This window comes from Anas platyrhynchos, chromosome Z (genome assembly GCF_047663525.1).
Source record: "Anas platyrhynchos isolate ZD024472 breed Pekin duck chromosome Z, IASCAAS_PekinDuck_T2T, whole genome shotgun sequence".
Lineage (NCBI taxonomy): Eukaryota > Metazoa > Chordata > Aves > Anseriformes > Anatidae > Anas > Anas platyrhynchos.
Window position 1 is genome coordinate 43,283,140 of NC_092621.1, and position 21,086 is coordinate 43,304,225.

Sequence of the window (21,086 nt, forward strand, 5' to 3'; positions counted from 1 at the left end):
GAGGTGGATTTAGGATGAATTAGCATCTCCCTTCAAAGCAATTGTTCTCAGTCAAATCACCAAATCTAACTTTAGAAAGAAGCTCTTTTTAAAAAAAATACAAATGGATCTTTTGTTTTCAATCAATACACACAGTGAATTGCATTTACAGATCTTTACTGAACTATATCTTTTACTTCCTGCAACTTAGCTCTTTAACCACATACTTAAACAACCAAACCTTGTAATTACAGAAGAGTATTTTTTTGTTTTGATTTGTTTTTGATTTCAGCAAGCTAAATTCACAACTACCAAAATATAAAACCATGGGTAGAATCATTACTTAACCTCATCATTTCAAAACTGTGATTTCTTCTAGTTTTCTACTGATACAGTTACTGATCAACTTTGTCTAGCTACAATGCTTGGGACCCAGCATACTTATTCATAATATACCATGCCTGTAATAGTACTAGGAGACTGTTGATTAGCATGTGTTTTTAAGATCAGAAAAAGGTCAGAATAGTGACTGGAAAACAATATTAATGGGAGAAAAAACACAATAATAGTTTCACAGTTTTCCTGCATCCAACTGAGAGGCACTTGTGTATCTGATACAGAGATAAAACTCAGGTACGCAAACCACAGCAAGATCACAGATTCAAAAAGGCCTAGATGACATAAAACCAATTTTTCTTTACTATAACACTTGTCACATTTTAGTTCTTAGGACAGGGTTGGTTGCAAGTAAACATCTGTTCTGAGGGGAAGTGGCGTCCCCCAGGGCTCGGTGCTGGGGCCGGTCCTCTTTAATATCTTCATCAATGATCTGGACGAGGGCATTGAGTGCACCCTCAGTAAGTTCGCAGATGACACCAAGTTAGGTGCGTGTGTCGATCTGCTCGAGGGTAGGAAGGCTCTGCAGGAGGATCTGGATAGGCTGCACCGATGGGCTGAGGTCAACTGCATGAAGTTCAACAAGGCCAAGTGCCAGGTCCTGCACCTGGGGCGCAACAACCCCAAGCAGAGCTCCAGGCTGGGAGATGAGTGGTTGGAGAGCTGCCAGGCAGAGAAGGACCTGGGAGTGATGGTGGATAGTCGGCTGAATATGAGTCAGCAGTGTGCTCAGGTGGCCAAGAAGGCCAACGGCACCCTGGCTTGTATCAGAAACACTGTGACCAGCAGGGCTAGGGAGGTGATCGTCCCCCTGTACTCGGCTCTGGTGAGGCCGCACCTCGAGTACTGTGTTCAGTTTGAGCCCCTCGCTACAAGAAGGACATCGAGGTGCTTGAGCGGGTCCAGAGAAGGGCAACGAAGCTGATGAGGGGCCTGGAGAACAAGTCCTACGAGGAGCGGCTGAGGGAGCTGGGCTTGTTCAGCCTGGAGAAGAGGAGGCTCAGGGGCGACCTTATCGCTCTCTACAGATACCTTAAAGGAGGCTGTAGCGAGGTGGGGGTTGGCCTGTTCTCCCACGTGCCTGGTGACAGGACGAGGGGGAATGGGCTAAAGTTGCGCCAGGGGAGTTTTAGGTTAGATGTTAGGAAGAACTTCTTTACTGAAAGGGCTGTGAGGCACTGGAACAGGCTGCCCAGGGAGGTGGCGGAGTCACCATCCCTGGAAGTCTTTAAAAGACGTTTAGATGTAGAGCTTAGGGATATGTTTAGTGGGGACTGTCAGTGTTAGGTTAGAGGTTGGACTCGATGATCTTGAGGTCTCTTCCAACCTAGAAATTCTGTGATTCTGTGAAGCATTACATGTATAAATGTCTAGAAATGCAAAAGAACAGCACAAAGAAGGGACAACAGAAGATACTGTATTTGAAAACAGCTTATTTTCATGAGTTATAATAAACCTAAAAGAAAAGTGTATGCTGCTTTCAACTCATCATCCAGGGAATTTAAGTCTGTTTTAAGAAATGTCCCACATAATTCAATGACATTCATGTCCTAATTCATAAGAGGATTTAAAATCAAGAACTAATACCTAATTAGAGAAGTTATAAATATGCTTTAAAACTTTGGAGTAATTATAAATCAGTATTTAAAAACATGTATATAGAAAACGTAGGATTGAGAACTTTCCTTAACAAAATTCAGCTGAAGAGAGGGCCAGTTGATATAAAACATACTATGACACAAGACAGCTACAGTATTCTCAGGCACTGAAGAAAAAGTGAAATGAGTACGTAAGAGTTTTTGAGGGTAAGAACGTTCAGAGTTTTCTGTTCGTATTTCACTAGTAGCCAAGAGCAAACTTAAGCTTCAGTATAAAATATAATCTTTCATTAGCATTACACAGAATTAACTATACTGTAAGATGTAAATGAGTGATTGTACAGCCAACAAGGATAAGGTACTCTAGCATCTCCTTAATAAAAAGGGGAACTTATAATATATGATATAATAGGCACATCAATCAGAGTAACTTTTGGTTTTCTCCAGTGCACCATTATTTTTTTTGTAGTAGTAGTCTGACAAAAAAAAAAAAAAAAAAAAAAAAAAAAAAAAAAAAAAAGTTAATGTTTTCACTAAAATAATCCCTCTTGACTGTCAGGTAAAATAAACTTTACCTCAGAAATGTTTGAATGACTGTCAGAGAAAGGCCTAACAGAAATAACTACTCATTAAGCCCTACCTAATTATAGTTTAATCCAGCACTCCACCTACAACTTCAGTCAATTCCAACCAGGTTAAAACCTCTATAATTTTACTGATCATGAATGATCAAGTACACTGGTCAAAACAATTGCTAATTATTCTGCTTTTTTTGTTGTTTTTTTTTTAATTTTAAAAGAAGACAGTGGAAATTACCTGTTTCAGCTTTGAAAAGCAATGCTAGTTCTGTAAGTCTGAGAAGAGAGTGTTGATTCCAGTGATTTTTGAGACATCTAATTTGGGTATAGCAAGAGATACGAAAAAAAAATGTGTTTCTCTTCCTCAATCGTAGCAGTGACCATTTCCACAGATTAAATGCCAGTGTATGCCCTCCATATTTAAAGTCCTATTTAAATCTTAAACTTGAGACTAGCAGAATCACAGAGTGAAGAAGCACATCTGAGTTTCACTGTTGGCTCCCTCTGTAGACAATCCCTTCCCACTGTCACACAGTAAAATTCATCTGAAACCATAAAAAGAGAGTGGCTGTAGCAAAGTGCTTACAGAACACAACATGAAGGACCACCTTCCACTTGAAAGAAGACTATTTACTGTCCACATAACCATGAGCAGAGGCCTGTAAAATTTACTTTAGATGAGATATAAGGATGCTCACAGGCAGAACTAACCTGAAGAACTCCCAACAACCTAGAATGATTGCTTTTTTGTATTAAGCTCAACAGGATTCCTGCCTACATCTCCCAGGAAACATATATATATATATATGTATATTTTTTTATTTTTTTTAAAAAAAAAAAAAGAGAATCCCCAAATTCCAGTGCACTGCCATAGCCTAGAGCTGCCCTGAGTCATGTCTATAAATCTTTTCTACCTTTAGTACCCAGGAGAATTACACAGATCGGAATACTTCAATTTACCTGAAACTAAATAAATGAACTGAGGGAAAAATTAATCTAAGAATGCTACTTCAGGAATCTCTATGAATTATGGTCAGAGTATAATCCTTCAGAGATACATAATTTTGCATTAAAACTATCCTGTTTGTTGAAAAGAAAAAGTTAGCATTACTTCAAATCAAATGTAGTCAGAGTTCATATACGTACCCTCTGCTTCTCAGGGTCAACATATCGAATGCCAAAATAGTCTTTTTCCAGCAAGCTGTAATAGTTGCAGATGTGATCTATGAGAAACTGACCTTTAGTTTCCCTCTGTAAAAAGAGAAAGAGTTGATATATTATTCTGAATATTCTAAACTCGCTATCTGTAATAAACTTTAATAACATATAATTAAAGTGTCAAGGAAAACATCACATGGCATTTGATGTTATTCACATAAGAACAGAGGTCTGAGAATTCATCTCCTCTAAAAGATGCAACAGATTAGTGATCAATATACTCCCTGCACATTAACAAATTGATTCCTTAAGAAAATACCATTGCTACTTCTGCCTCGGAAAAAACTCATAACAACACATTTGTAATATTTTAATAAGTAGCCATATGTCCACTTGATGCTCTAATGGCTAACAGTTATTTACATACAGAATTTCAAAATTGTGTGTTGCTTTTTGAGTCCTCAAGGACTTTTAGGAGCAAGTATCTTACTGGATCAATACACAATGCCCACAGCAAGGAAGACCTGATCCTTAATTCCCAGCTAGCACTACAGTACAAGGAAGAAATGCATAGATGAATGACTGGACGTTTTCATCTTTGCCTCGTCACTGAATAACAACAGTCATGAGGATACTTACTATACACATGATATTTAGTTAATGACTTCATTTTTTTGTTTCGGCTTTTCTTCAATCCTAATACTATGTTGCATCTCTCCTTAATCTACTACCTGGTACATAGAACTGACATAAATCTTAACATTTCTTCTCATTCAAGTAATGTGTGTTGTTGTTTGTTTTTTTTTTTTTTGTATTATTACCAGCAAACTGATGTGTGAGAGTATAAACACTGGGGCAAAGCTGTTCATAGTCCATTCTTACCAGGCAGAGGTGCTTCCCCCATCACAGAGTCTCTGCATTTCTGTCCCTCTTTTTACCAGTCTTTGTACTTAACTCTTTAGTGTCTACAAAATCAAAACTATATGGGACATGTAATCACCATAGATTCAAAAATGTTTAATTGTTCCTCCAAATGATTCCTTGAATCTGGATACTATGCCTTATCCAACCTTTAAGAAGCTAAGGTTGGGTAAGGCTTAGTTAAAGTGTGAACAGCACAGCTGGACAGAAACTAACAGGTAGATCATGTATTTCACAAAGTCCCTTACAAAACTGGACATTTGAACATCAACTGGGCAGCTGAGGCAAAACAGTGCTGTTACCTGTCCAAGGTCATGATCTATAAGTCTATAAATGATCTCAATGGCCTTGTGACCACCACCATCCAGTAAGACCTGCTACTTCACAAAAAAAAAAAAAATATATATATATATATATAATAATGTGCTTCAAGACTGGAATGTTACACAGACAAGAAAATCACTGCACTATTTTGATAACTGTTTTGTTACTTTTGCAATTAATAATTAATACACTCTATTTCATGGATATGGTTGTTTGTCCCTCCGCTTCCATCAATGGATAAACTAAATAGAAAGCACCCTCAGTTAAGCCACCACCAGAGTGCTGCACAGCCTTTCCCATGCACCAGTGGCTGCTGCACCGTCTGTCTCCTCTCCCCATGGACCTTCTGTCCTTCTGAGATCATGTCCAGCCGCAAGTAACTACTCATTTCTCACCAGATGTCTTTTCCTCAGTGTGGGGCCTCTGCTTTTCTCTCCACTGTATAAGCCACCCTCTTGCAACACTCCATTCTTCTGCTCCCTTCTACCTCCTATGTATTTATCCTTCACTACGCATCCTTTACTTTTCTACATGTTACACCTTGCCCAGAGGATATCTCTGTCTTATCTGCACCATGGTATTTCTGCACTTTGTTTTCCTATTTTTAAACAGCCAGTGGCAAGAGGTGTTAACGCAGTTTGTCTGTTTCTGTACATACTCATTCAACCTCATGCTTTGCACCATGTGTAGCTACCTTCCTCCTTTGCAACACAGTAGCAACTTATTTCCTTTTGTAATTGTTTTTCTCTAGCCTCCAGACATTTTAAAAAATTACTTCTTTGGCGTTAGGAATGGTTAACAGGAACACTGGCTTTTCATACTGTATGCAGTTACAGGTAAGGGCATGCTAGTGACGGCATGGAGGAAACTCTCTTTAAAAGGCAAAGCTTTTATCAAAGGCTGGAAAGTACTTAAAGAAGATTACTGCTCTCCCTGTGACTGAGAAAAATTAAAAATCTCCTTCATGTCTGTATCTCAATGAAGTATTTTCTAGCTTAAAATCTTAGAAGTCTCTGTGAACTTATATGACTCTGCTACAAGCAAGAGCATCAAAATACTAAGGCAAGAATTGCACAGTGACATTTCAATACATAGGCAGTAAGAAAAAACATGAACACGTATGAAACTACAGTTCCACATGCTTTTAAGATAAACATCCAATGAACTAAATAATACTGGAGAATAAAAGCTCTTAAGTGACTCAGGTACAGTTGAACATGAAAATAGATTTTATTGACAGCATATAAAATAAATTCAATTTTTAGAACACTGTAAATGTGGAAAATGGACTAATCAGATATTCATCTGACAGTAGTAAAGGGCATTACTGGAAGAATAGTCAATAAATCTACTCAACTCTATAGGTTCACATTCCAATCCATTCATTTAACAAGTCCTTGGCTTCATCCACATAAATAATCATAAAAAAACATTTAAGTTCTTGAGGAATCTGATAAAAGGCTAGGACACATACTGTGTTTTTCAGTCCAATAACAAAGCTCCCTTTCTTAAATGAATTGCTGCCCTAATTTTCTTGCTTGAAAGGTAGATGATAGAAATCAACCGAACAAAAAAGAGCAAACAAAAGCCTCCAAGCTAAATTCATGCTCTACAAATCCTTAAACCTTCCAGAAATAAATAAAAGGGACTAGTTAATATGTCCACCCTGTGTTAATATACACTTCAGTTAATAGCACTATTCAGTCAGGCTTCCAGATCCACCTTTCATTACCAGATTTAAGAAAAGATTCTAAATTGACAAAAGTTGTTAAATAGATATGTACATAATGTGCTTTCATTAGAAATACTGTTTTAATTACTCCACTATTATGTTTTCAAAATAGCTGGCATTTGAAAAAATTCTGATCATATTTCACACACAAAAAACAAATACTCGGTGTGGCACAGAGGACCTCAAGTCTGAATTCAAAACTGTGTGTCAAGAGTTGGCAATGGTTGTTCATTTTGTTTACTGCAAACAGCATACATAAACATTTTCTAGATGTCTCTAACAATGCTCCAAATTCTCCTGAGCTTTAGCATCTGATAATCTTTGCTGTCTCCTGTGCTCTTTGATATACTTATTACATAGTATAGTACAAAAGAATACATTAAATCCAAAGCTTATCCTAATTTGTGAAAGAATATGGATAAATTAAATTAGGAACTGCCAGTCATCCACAACAGAGCACAAGAATGGATTTGGGTCACAGAATAATGAATATAAAATATTGCCTGAAACTTCACACAGTTGCTATATAGCTTTCCAATTACATGATCTTCTTCTTTTTTTTTTTTTTTTTTTTTAAGTGTTATACCAATAAAGCAGTTTGCTTCCAAAAATATTTTTTTGCTGCATCTCAGAACTTTGTCAGAACAAGACAAAAATGACATCATAAAAAAGCTATTATTTGAAATACCACTGAAAAATGTCAGCAACAGACCACAGGAATCTGAGAATAAAAATCAAGTCAGACTTCTAAAAGCTTTGAGGCTGATAATTATACCATATCTCACCCAGAAAATATCAAATATTCTCAAGTAGAGAAAAACAACCCAGGCAGAAACAACCATCACCAAAACATAGAAGCAAAAGAGCCAAAATATTATAGATTGCAATCAGTGCATTGATTTCCATAACAGAATAAGAACTTAATTAAGACACTTTTCTCTAGGTCTGTTAACTGAAATCCAGTCATCTCAAACGAGATATACATTCTCTCGGATTTCTCTGACCCATACTCTATGAAAAGTGTTTTTTTCAAAAAGCCTTCAGGTCCTATAACGTATCCTTTTCACACATGCACAGGAAATAAGGTTTAGGAGATTCCTATAAATAATTTGAATAGCTATCTTTTTTCTATTTAGATAAGTAGGCACAAACAAGACAGATACTTTCTTCCTCAGGCTGCATTTGGGTATCTGACCTTAATACCACTAAAATGCCACAACAAACCCCTATACACATGCAAGAGATATAATACAATATAAATGACAGAATCCCTGAACAGGGATTGCAGATAACTGCTAAAATCTGGATTTTAAGTTGGATCAAATGTTTTATTTTCTATAGGAACGAGTATGTATTAAATTAAACTTGCAGATCTGGCAGAAATTTAAACCAGGGACATTCTCCACTCCAACAGAACATAGTCAAATACAGTCCTCCATTGATGAATGGACTCACAAGACAATCCTGCCTGCCTTTTACTCCTCAGCTCTAGGAACTGAGGAAGACGCTGCAGAGATGTTTCATACTCACTGCCAGATACTATTATTACTGTTTCCATTTCAGCAACTCTACAAATACATGACTGAGTAACCCAGTTCCTTGGTAACTCCTTTATTATGCAGAAAATAGTCCAAAGGTCTCAGTGGTTCATGGGCACGTTTAGTCTAACACAAGAGTAATATTCCAAACTTGGGCTTGCTTTTGAGTTTTGTTGTTATTGTTTTATTGTTTGTTTGTTTTAATTCCTAGTTTCTTTGTGCACATTAAAAAATCAGAGGAGAGTGTATCTGGTTCTGCCAATTCAAGCCTTCTCTGATGATGTAAAATGAGACCACAAAATATTTGTTCTTGTTTCACAATTCTGAAAGTAAGAGGAACACCATTTATAAAAGTTTGAAATCTTACATTCAGTGGAATGACTTCTCTGTTTGCATTTGTTTCACTGTGAAGTTCTGGGTCTGTTTATCTGCATGTTGTCACAAGGAAGCGTCATGAGCAGATTAAACTTCTGTTACCTAACCAGTGAAGCCCTGCCAGCTGCACTTATTATCAGTCAGGAAGACACTGACATCACTAAGCAGCAGCACATAGTTCTAAGCATAGCATTTATTTGTGCAGGGGGGATTCAAACCCCATCCTACAAGTGTCTTTCCTTTTGTGAATAGCAACTAACTCTATGTAAAGCTGCTCACATACCAGAGGGTTTGCTAGACTAATGTAAATCTACCCCCCAAAAAATAAAGCTGTAATTAAACCAATTTATTTAAAGCCATAATTTAAATCAATTCCATTTAAATATTGAAAATTTCAGGCTCTCAGGTAAGACAGGAATAACGTCTGATTTTCTGATGTTCATTTTCTTTAGTGTGTGACGTATTTCAAAGTTCTCTATTTCTAAGTTCTGTGGACCTAAAAATCCTAAATACTTAAATTCAAGAACAACCATAACACCACCACTGAATGAAACCTAACCAGCCCAGAAAAATAGATTGAAAAAATAAGTTCCCAGAAGGTAAAAACATAACTCAAAAAGCAACTTTACCCATTGAAAACTGAACTAGTACAACATAACACCTGACAAAAAGCAACAGAAATTTACACAGCTAAGCTGCTTCCTCACCTGCCACCTCTTTTATTTCTGATTCCTATTTGGACACAGAAAAATACTGCTCTGTTTTTTGTGAGAGAAACACCTTAACTCCCAGCAGGCACACTCCTGCCGTTTCACTCATAATTGTTCTGTGACTTGGTACTGAGGCCTCTTGTCCTACACAGAAATGAAATGCAGCTGTACAATGACACCTGGGTGCAATTCCCCATTAATTTCAGTTTTGGGGCAGCTGTCACTATGCTTGTTTTTGTCTCCAGTGGCACAGTGATAAATTCACCCAGCAGCACTAGTGGACTGGGTCTCATGCTACCTAACCAGTGTACCAGGCCTGGCTTAAAATCAACATCTTGGGACCTGAACAGGGAGTGACAAGAGCATGAAGATGGCAGGTACCTTGGTGTGCCTGAATTCTGTGAAGCACTCGAACTGATTTTTTAAGTCCTGCCCAAACAGCAGCAACAAAAGAAGATCAAGAGAAGATCCCAAACCTGCAACAGCTGAAGGCAGCAAGGTGGAACAGGCTCAGCTCCAAGATGGTAATGGCCAACCCTAACACTGACAACCCCCAGAACCAGAGCAAACTTGTCACAGCTTTTTTTGGTTTATGGAGTCACTGGGACAACACGTAACTGCAGCTACTCACGAGATGGAAGAAGCACTGGTAACCTTAGCCCTTACTGCTCTACCTTTTGAGACAGCAACAGGAGCACACCACTGCAGACATTTAGCAAGAACTGGACATCGCATAATCCCTTTGAAATATAAAGATTAAAAGTACTCACGATTCATTGCTGAAGTAAAATGCTATAACCCTTCAAAAGGATTTTCTGCCTTCTCATAATTGGTATCCTCCAATATTTTAAAGTACTTGCAAATACAATGGAGATCTATTATACATGTTTAACTGGAAAGTTTTGTCAACTGTAATAAAGGCCAGCTGTATTTATTTTTTTAATTAAAGTTGGGGAGGAGAAAGGAATTTTTCTTATCAAAACCTGATTTGGAATTGGCAGATTTCATTTTAGAAGCAAAGGATACATAATAGAATTTTCTTTTCTTTACGGTGAGGAAATAATTGTATTTCTACAAACCTGAAATGGGGGGAGGGGTGAAATGTTAGTACTAATAAAAAAAGATTTAAAAAAAAAACACTGCAATAAAGCAGTTGGCATTTATTTAATTACAAATGTGCTTTTCCATATACTACCCTGTATTACTTAGCTCTTGCAAATGATATATTTCATTCTGTTTATTCAATTACCCAACCTTAATTTGTATAAACATTTCCTAAAACTAGAATGTGGGTGAGGATGAATTTTTTTCTTAAGTCTGTCTGTAAATACGTTTTCTTATGCATAAGTTTACTCATTTAACTACAAAACTTTATGGAATTAGCTTTTGTAAAAAGGTTTTACTTCCGTACATCCCAGGTCTTTCCAATGAACTGAATCACTTGTCTTATCCAGGAGAAATAATAATAAAAAAAAAATATATCAAAAATAAGGATAAATAAAAAAACATGCCAGCAATAGCAAAGCTTTCATTAGTTTTCTTTAACTGAAGGGAAAAAGTGGCAGTCTATTACACTGTTGGAAATCCAGTCCTTATACCACCCCATTATAAATGTCAGCCACATGAAGCTCCATGATGAGACATGCTCAGGACATGTGAGGATCTGAGGGATGTACTGGAAAATCCTCCTCTAAGGAGGAGAGTGACAACTAAACATTACCGTGTTTAGTGCACAAAACAGAAATGTACCTTATGGTACCAAGACTCACTACAGGAAGACTGTACTTGCATCTTCAGGAAGTGAGTAGATAAGTGCATCTCAGTCCTGAAAAGCCCCCCCACTGTGACCAGAATATGTGCTTAGTTGCTATGCTTTCACAGCATGGCTTCAGCAGAGGCCTTCACAGGCACACATGCTGTAGAAATGCACACTGATGCAACAGCACCAATTCACTCAAAACTACAGGAAGTAAAGCAGGAAGTAAAGTTGAATTTTCATCTCATTTTACCCCACTTTGAAGCAAGAAAGGCTTCTTGGGAGAAAAGGAAGGGAGGGATGTGAATAAACAAGCGAAAGTATCAGAGTTGTATTTCATAGAGAATTCAGCAGTCACCAGCGATAACCTTTGCCCACAAGAACACCTCAAGTTAGAGGCAAACCACCATTACCACAGTTACACTGTAAAAAGGCATTCATCCCATATGAGAAGCTGAGCAATTTACAATTTGCATAAGCATACAGGAGCACTTAGCCTAAGGCTCTGACTTCAGCTGCTTTCTTCTACCTCTGGTTCCATGATATATGCTGTTCACCCAGGAAGTAAGTCTTAAACAAGCCTGCAAACTAGAATTTGTTTTTCTAAATGAACTTTTATGTTTTTTTGCTGTTAATAAGAAAATAAGAAAAAAAAAAAAAAGAAAAAAAAAGAGAGAGAGAGAGAGAAAAAAAAGAAAAAAAAAAAAAGTGAAAAAAAGTTAAGCTGCAAAAGCATTTGAACTGCAGGCTTTGCCTTTCCCAGATTTCTGTAGTAAAGTTGTATTTCTCCCCAGTGATAACAGAAGATATGAACTTAAGAGAAACTATAGTGAGTTTACTCCAAAGTGCAATATTTCAAGAGATAAATTTCAGGAGCTATTTGGAGGGTGGGAAGGAGGAAGCACATACACAAAACAACAAAATCGTACACCTACACTCTGCAAAATGTCCAGTGGACTTATGTTAGCAGAAATGCCAGAAATTAACAGAGGTAACATGACAATTTTTCACTCATAAAGGGTACTTCTCCACTTTTCAAACTCATTTCCTAAGCTGAAATGAGTTTTGAAGAATATCATTTTTACAAAGATAGCAGTCTTTAAAGTCAAATTTCTGAGCTCTTAATTAATTATCAGTTTAGCCCCAAGTGCTATAAATTAATTAATAGAACTAAATTAAATCTGTCTATCTTCCCACTCTTTCATTTAGGCAACAAATAGCCAAACACAACTTAAGGATAAGGGAGAAAGCAAGGAAAAAAGGAGAAAAGTGTCTATGCTGTGAAGGAAAATGTAGAGAGCAATGACAAGGCTGTATGTGTGAGTGCAGCTGTGGAAGCTCTATTAATCTTAAATGAAACTGCATAGCCAAATGCACGCAGCACTGAAAATTTACCCACAGGTATCTCCTGTAGCGAGGTCATAAACAAATTTGTAGAAGACGGCTCCTCTTGCATGCTATCTCAGCTGGGAAATGAAGGACATTATTTGAGGTTATGTATTTTTCATCCACACAACAGTGTATTTTGCCCTCTGTTGAATTAGAGGGTATTGTAGGATGATACTGGTCAAATAATAAAGGATGAAAGAGAAAAAGAAACAATAACACCATAGAAAAATTCCACTATGCCAGTCCATGCAAAGGAAACTACCATAAGTACAAAATCATATGTAAAACGGAAATTGTATTCTACTATATAGTAAAATCTGGATGGCAGGAGTGAAAACAGATAACAAGAGAGGGAACGTGCTTTCACGCAATCAGCTCTTGACCTTACTGCTATTTTGCAAGTAAATTACTCTGGACCACGACCGTATTATAAATGATAAAAAGAAGTATTTATAGTTAACATACTACAGTTCTCTAAAGTTGCCACCAGTCAGGCACTAAAGAAACCACAAATGCAGTACTCATTTAGAGAGAGCACTCATCATTGTTTCCTGTCCCTCTGCACATGGGTAATACTTGGCCATTTAGGTTTTATGTCCCTGAAGTGATGGCCTCACAGAAGGCTTGCAGCATTAACTGCTCACTTTTGGTAACAGCTTCCATTAGTGCAGGATTCGTGATGCCAACTGAGGCACTATTGATTTCTTAAAAGGAACTGAGTGCTTCTGTCAACAAAACTTCCGATCATTTTACACAATTCCCAGTATTGTTTGACAAAGCTAACACTGCCTTTTTTCTTGTATCCTGAAAATCAAAACCAACTTGGTAGATGCAGCTAGCCGCACCATCGCACCCCATCCAGCAAACCAAATGACAGACCCCAAGAAGGAGGTCTCAGCCCCTACCTACAAAGAAACCTAAAAGCCTAATCAGGTTTTAGACAAAAGATTCTTGATTTCGCCAGGTACAGGTTGATGGTCAGAAACACTTCGCTGGACCCCAGGCAGAAACACTTATCTGGACCCCAGGCAATCTTTTCAGTGGGTGAAAATATTTAAGCTGGTGAGGGACAAGAACACCCTGCTGTTTTTCAGAGCTCAGCTGAACATGCTGAACCCAAGCCATGGTGAGGGTCACACAGGAGCAGCCACACTGCTGTTTCCACACTAAACAGAAAAGCAGGACTGCAACAGAGAAGGGCAAGCTGGATAAACAGATAAACAGAACTATGTGGCTGCTGTTGCCACAGGGCAACTGAAGCCCCTGGTAATGGCACCTCCAGGCATCTCTCCAAAGCTGGGGTTATGCCCTATGTCACTCTCCTTGGGGAATTACAACACTGCTTGTGCATGCACAGGGTGGAAAGGAAGGAGAAAGAAATGGAAGATCATGGAAGATAATCCCTGGAGAGAGACAGGAAAAGTGCTGAATTAATGCCCATTTGAAAGGCTATCAGAGTGATGTGTGAGGCTAAGAACTTACAGAAAAAACAGAATATATAACTAGATATTATGGGAGTCCAAGCCACCATTATGTGGATTACTCCAGAATTACAAGTGTAGGCAGTGGTCTGGGAATATCAACTGAGAAGCACGCTGAATCTCTCTAAGTGCTGCAAATCAGAGATAATGTCTCCTGACAGGCAAGACCCTCAGCCACGCTGATGAACTCAACAGCTCCCAGTGAACCAGCTGAAAGTACAGTGCATGCACTAATCTAATGTGATAAAGGCCTAGGTGAAAACTTTTGGGTAACTGAAGAAGTCTCACCATGCCATGCGCTTGAACTGTCTGATAGTCATACCATATAATCATATCATAATGCTTCAGAGGATACCCATCACAATACCTTCAGAGGATATCCAAAAAGATTATTATAGATTGGAAGAGGGTGGGGACACAAAAGTCCCTCCCACCTCTTAGTAATTTAATATTCATCAACACACTTCATCTTTCAAATACTTATCTGGCTCACCTATCCAAGGCAAATAACTCCTTTTACAAGAAAACTGTTTGGTCTTTATCAGTATTACACTATACTTTCTCACTTTTCCCATGTGTTTTGACTGCAGAAATTTCATAACTTTAAGGAGCACACTGAGTCATTTCCCACTTGCTATATATCTGGTTATACTCTTTAGGCATGGAGTGAACTGAAAGAAAGAAATTTTTTACCACCATGTATGTATGTATGTATGTATCTCCAAACTGCTTAACTAGTGCTTTATAGACACACACACATATATGAACTTATTTTCCTCTAAGAAATAATAACAAAAAATGAACTTTTTCATCAATACTTCCCCCTCCTGTCCCCTGCATCCTTGTAATTGCCAGATGTTAAAGTCCTGTTGAGAAGGAAAACAAACATGAAATTTGCAAGATTATACATCCAGTTTTAAGAAAAGCAAATTTATGTTAGATTAAAAACTATGGAGAATAGAGGTATTCCAGAAGCGTTCCTTGGACAAAGTGCCTATACCAGTGCACCCCAATGTGTTTAACAAAAGTCAGCTATTGGCATCAGAGGAGGAATTCATTCTCTGTGCAATATAAGCTTCTGTCTCTGTGCCAAGAAAAATGTTCTCAGCTCGCAATTTTTTATTATTTTTTTTTTTGTAGTAGGGGGAGTCGGATTGATTTTTCTCTTTCTTTCTCTTTTTATGGAGGTCATTCAGTCCTTGAAAGCCACACAAACTGCCTCATTAGCACTACCTAAAATAATACCTCTATTTGATAGCACAGTCAGAACAAATCCCCCTTCCATTTCTAATCATCACCCATGATATTAGAGTTATGGTAAATATTTTGTGATTCTTTGAAAAACAATTAGATATAAACCAGATTTAAAACAGAACTTACTTCTTCATTTATTTTAAATATCACTACAAAAGATACAATACAAACATTTTAAATAATAGGTGGCAGAAATCCAAGCAAAGGATTGTTCCATTAACTGCAGCTGCAGAAAGAAGATAATAAAGCAATACATTTTACAGATCCCATAGCAAATGAATTGTTTCTCTTACTAGATTTCACTCTTCTCCCTTACTCAGTCAGATTTGTCTTCATTTTTTGTCCTTTGCCCAGACTCCCTGTTTCCACTAAGTCAGCAGAGTAATGGAAAGATGAAACACAAACTGACCTTTCTTTTTGCTGTTACGGTAATTGCTCTATTTTCTACATCTTTGATACCTAGTACATATACACTATTAAAATGCATGTTTTTTGACTGAATCAGGAACTCTTGATACTTGATTGGTTCTCAGTAGTAGTTACTCTTGATTTATCTGAAATAAATCATATGATACTGCAAACATTTCTTACACCTAGAAAAAGGAAAGCAAAGCCCTGAATTACTTACAAAATGACATCTCATAGCACAGCTAGCTTTTCCCAGTACAAGTCGTGATCTCACAAAAACACTGTGGATGGCAATTCACAATACATTTTGCTGTCTTACAACAGTTTAGTTCTACACCAAAACTCAGAATATATGTCTAAACAAAACTAACACAGAGTTGTTTGACGTGCTCCGCAGCAGATGACATTTAACAGAAGCATTTTAAAAAACATTCAGTTATGGCATATATGCAAAAGATCCTTATAAACACTAACTGGTTTCCCTTAATTGTCCCTCTTCCCTATTACAGCTGAACACATGTAGAAGATAACTCATTAAAATCAGAAAAAAAAAAAAAAAAAAAAAAACAAAAAAAAAAACAGAGGAAGTTACTGAACAGGAAAACCTGTATTCTTTCAATTGTTGGATAAGAAAGACGCATAGTGAAAACTATTTTCTATAGGCAGTGAGACAGTGAAGCAGTGCATAGTTCTCCCAAGAAAATCTCTTCAAGAAGGTCAAAGCTCATAAATGGGTACTTGTTTTAGAGATACTTAAGCACCAAAAAAAGTGGCATAGGGAGAAGGCCAGTCAAAAAATTTTAACAAAAAACAGTAACATCCGTAAATATATTGTACATCTATTCCTAGGACACCTGTTGCACTAGAAAGGCTTCTCTTTCTAGTCATTCCTGTCACATTCAGTGTTAAAGCAGAGCCACAGCAGAAGTCAGGAAGAAAACAGAGTAACCTGGTGAACAGTTTTGAATATCATCCCCAGGTACAAAATGCTTCTTTTTCTCCCCTAAAAATTTTAAAAGAACTGCACTGAACATCCTGTAATTTGGGAAGAAATTACAGCTACGTTTTCCCTTCTGAACTCCCTTTTGGGTGAAACTGGTCATCACCCAGATCAGGTACAGCTGATATGGGCTTATGAGAAAGAAAAAAAAAAAAAAGAGAGAGAGAAAAAAAAAAAAAGAGAGAGAGAAATATATATATAAAAAAAAAGCCATCACAATGTTGATATGCAGATTATAACAAGCAGAGCTCTGACAGCTTCATACCTGCTGCGCCAAAACTGACTGTAAAACCTCATCATGCAGTAATTTTATAATGATTTTCTCTTTTGAGATTGAAGAAGATGCGTAAAACCGCAGATGACACCAAAGATAGAAAGGTAGTTTCGTCTTACAGCACAAAGCAACATTTTGGATTTCTCCTTCTACCTAACACAGCAAAGGAAAAAAAAGGACTTTCAGGAAAGAAAACAAGAAACAGCCCAGCACAGGAATTGGCAAAAGAGTAAACAAGTCTTTCAGTAACTTTGCACGCTTCTTCTGGGATGCAGCAACAACACTTGGTCGTGGGCCCTACGTACACACATGAGCAGAAGGCGGACAGAGAGGCATGGGAAGACTCCAACAGCATGGACATTTCTGTCAGTAACCCAAACTCATCCACGGTCACATGCTCAGCCTGAGAGAAAGGACTGGATTCCCAAATCAGCTGAAAAAGCACTACAGTTAAGCACAACAGTATTCCAGATGCTGAACTCCCAGACCACATATTCTGGACAAGGCAGAGGGTCCCCTATCACTAGGAGATCAAGCCTGAGCACCAACACTCCCTCTCACAGAGCATCCCAGACTGGAAGGGAGCCACAAGGGTCATCAAGTGTAATTCTGGGCTCCACACAGGAGTACCTAAACCAACATTTAACCATGTCTGTCAGTATTGCCCAGATGCTTTTCTCAGGCTGCCCTGTCTCCAGCACCCAGTCTTCTCCAACCTTTCCAGTCCTGCCCATTGTCCTCTTTGGCACACAGCAGATGGTGTCCAGCCCCTGCCCACATGGGTGAGAAGAGCACATCAGGACTCCCAGTGGCCAGAGTGCTCTGCAGTTTTGTCTTCACTCAACTTTCTCTTGATAGGAAGTGGAAAACCAAAACTAAATGGATTTAATCTACCAAGCTCCAAGATTTGCAATGAGCTACAGGCATGGCACGAAAGCAGGCATAAGATGTTAGCAGTGCACAGCCATCAGAAATAAGTGAAGGGAAGGGCATAGCTTCACCATGTGGCTGAAAGATGTTCCAGTAATTATCTGTTGATATTTATTTCTACATATGACTGACTACCTGTTTATATAGTGACCCCACTGAGTCACTGCCACACAGACTCATCTGTAGTTGTCTTGGACTACAACAGATGATAGTCTTGAAATGTTAATTTTAAGATCCTAGAATAGTAATACCTCATGGATCAAAAAGGCTGAATGTCATCAGGTATTGCGGTGATAAAATGCACTTCCTTGCCTGGCTCATAATGCATCTTTGACACCTCTCACACAGATATACACCATACTTTTTATGCATCTGTGTCTATGCATGCATGCACAGACACACCTTTTTATATAAATATATAAAAGATGTCAGTGAAAAAGATTAAAGGATTCTAAAATTAGAGAAGGCAATTAGATCATTGGGCTGTCTGTAAAATTCAGTAAACACAATTTTATCCATTTTATGTCCTATACTAGCCAGCTTTATCTTTTGTCAGGCTCAATAATTACATTTTTCTATAGCATGTCTTCAGCTGAAGCAGTCAGTTGTAGTTTACAGCTTAAAAAAAAAAAAAAAAGAGAGAGAGAGAGAGAGAGAGAGAGAGAGATTGAAATTCTGGTTTATTCTACTGTATTATAAGTTTTAAAAAAAAAAAAAAAAAAAAACTTGGACAAATCATGCTTCAATTCAACTGAACAGCATCAAAGAGTACCATAATTGCCTACAACCATTTTTATTAAAATAAAAGTACTAAAATAAAAGAGCTACCTAGAACAATATCCTTTCATCAAAATGATTTTTAATGACAGACCATGATCTACTTGACAGCATTCAAAAACAGTTATTTTAAAAAATATATGCTGTCATATTTAATAATGTCCAGTTTCTCATGAACCTGAACCCTTTCCAAAGTTTTAAGCACAACTTTTGCTAAGAGGTTTTGAATAGAGTCTCATCCTTATCTTACTGGGTCCCTAAACTGAGCTGCCAACTTGAAGCACCATAATGGGTGAAACTTTTTCCAGACCAACCAAGCAACATCTACCCTGCTTTTCAGCATCAACCTTTAAAATGATGCAAAACTTCACCATCACAACAGTTTCTGGTATTTTAAACAGTTATAAAGTTTAGACTTTAATTTTTTTCTCAAAAATTATGAACAGGACAACAAAGATCCAAGGAGAATCCCACATGATAATTAGTTCTGCTGCCTAATTTATGCTGAAAGCAGTTAATTTGTTGTATACTTAATTTTAAGCAAGAGCTACAGACTTGAAGTTTCTTAAAAATGCAGGGCAAAGCCATTGTTTGACAAGAGAATGGCTCTGCTGAATACAGTTAGTTTTCAGCTCCTTTCTCAGTGTAGTTTTCCTCTGTGTACATTTTGAGGAATTTCCCATACCCCAAAAGCTCCTCTGCACTGGCTTCTGTTGACTGCACATATGCCATGACCTCAAGCAGCAACACTTGCCATTGCACTCAAGCTCACATTTCCAAAAAATTAATGACAGATTAGTGAAACAGAAGGCAGAGAGGCAGATGTCAGCCCTGGTTGTGCAATATCTGTGGTCCCCTTCTCACTGTGCCACAGCACCTATCTAATCTACCCCACATCAAGGGGGAAAATGTGTGTCTCCCCTACTCCCCTCTCTGCTAGCAGAAATAAGGGAAATCCTAAGAGCTGTGCATGGAACATGAGCTGAATTTCATATTCATCAAGTTCTCCAACCTCAAAAAAAAAAAAAAAAAAAAAAAAAAAAAAAAAAAAAAACCTCTGCTAAGGGAATAAACTTATAAAACAGATTCTGACTACAGTGAGTGGAAATTCCACCCACTGTGTTCCATTTGGCCATTTTAGACTTCTGCTGTTTTAAATTAGAACATTTCCCAGTTTTCTTCACCCACCATCACCTGCTACTCTGACCTATAGTCTCTGTTGGAAAGCTTCAAAATTAACAGAAGGCTACAACACAGAGCTTCTGCTGCTTGTGAAATTATCAGATAACTACATAGTGCACATCAAAAAGACACATTAGCTTAACAACTCACATATCGTTTTCAGTTTCTTTCTCTGATCACCAACAGACAAATCACTGATACTCCAAAACAAGAGCTACAACAGGAGCAAACCTCAACCTCTCAACTGCACAAAGTAGCAACCATCCTACTTTTCTCCACAGCAACATTTGTCTCCTGTTGCACATCACCTAGTGTAAAGGTTGATGCTAGCAGACTGATGTTGACAGCTCCCATTTTGGCATTAGAATTGTTGCTTCAGCTGTCATACAATTAGACAAGACTGGTTAAACTGTAAAAAAAGTAACAAGCAAAACATGAGCCTAAAGCTAAGGAAAACCTACCCTCCTCAACACACCAGAAAGTAAATAAGGAAGCAAACTGCACTGTGTAAATACAATTTGTTTTTATATGTAAGCCAGCCTTGCAATTCTGGGGTTGATTTCCCTTTACTTGCTACTGGAAGTACTGGAAAAGAATAGCAAATATGTTGCATGACTTGCAGTAAATGTACTAGTTCAACCAAAACAGTATCAGTGAACAATCAGCCTTCAACAGAATCCTGTCAGGACTACATAAATTAGACTTCATTCAGGTGTTTTTTTTCTGCACACAGAGATATTAATCCATGTCAAGAACAAAGATTCTTCTTTCCTTATGTAACACTTTCATGTCTAGACTGTGAAAAAGCAAACAATTTAAAGGGTGTTTGCATCAGAGATTTAAAATTTTAAATTAAAAAAAAAAAAAAAATGAAAAATACGTTTCAGCATTATATCTGAATTGGGAATGAGCATGCCAAATTTTATTGAGATGGATTAATGGGTTCAAACAATAAAATACAAACTCCTGAAAAACTGATTTGCTAAGAATATCAACATTGCTTTTCAACTGCAGAACCAAGACAATACAGAAAAATATCTCCTGTCTAAAAGCTACACCAAGTGCATAAATTGTCTCTACTCTTATAATCTATGATAAACATCAGGTAGTTTTTCCTTTTCAAAATGTTTAGTGCTCAGTAATAAAAAAAAATTAGTGACAAATTGCATAGATTTTATGAATTACATTTTGACTGTTTTTGTTTTGCCACTTTCTTTCCTATCAATCTTCATGTGAAAAAATAAATAAATAAATAAATAAAAACTGTAATCCACTGACTCATGTTTCTGTATAGCAAGGCACAACAAACTTCCATGTCCTTCTCTG

At 37.5% G+C, this 21,086-nt stretch overlaps 1 protein-coding gene across 4 annotated transcripts in view; it reads right to left on the minus strand.

The window, feature by feature from the left end:
* FRMD3 (FERM domain containing 3) overlaps nt 1–21,086 on the minus strand; it is a 148,892-nt gene that overhangs the window by 83,110 nt on the left and 44,696 nt on the right. For 2 of the 4 annotated variants that reach the window (XM_027446530.3, XM_072031133.1), the window contains exon 2: nt 3,698–3,802. The exons of 1 other annotated variant lie outside the window; for it this stretch is intronic. In XM_027446530.3, the coding sequence (XP_027302331.2) occupies nt 3,698–3,802 (105 nt within the window). Of the gene's footprint in view, nt 1–3,697; nt 3,803–9,306; nt 9,427–21,086 lie in introns of those variants that run through there. One more of the 4 variants, XM_038170782.2, reaches the window with a different exon arrangement.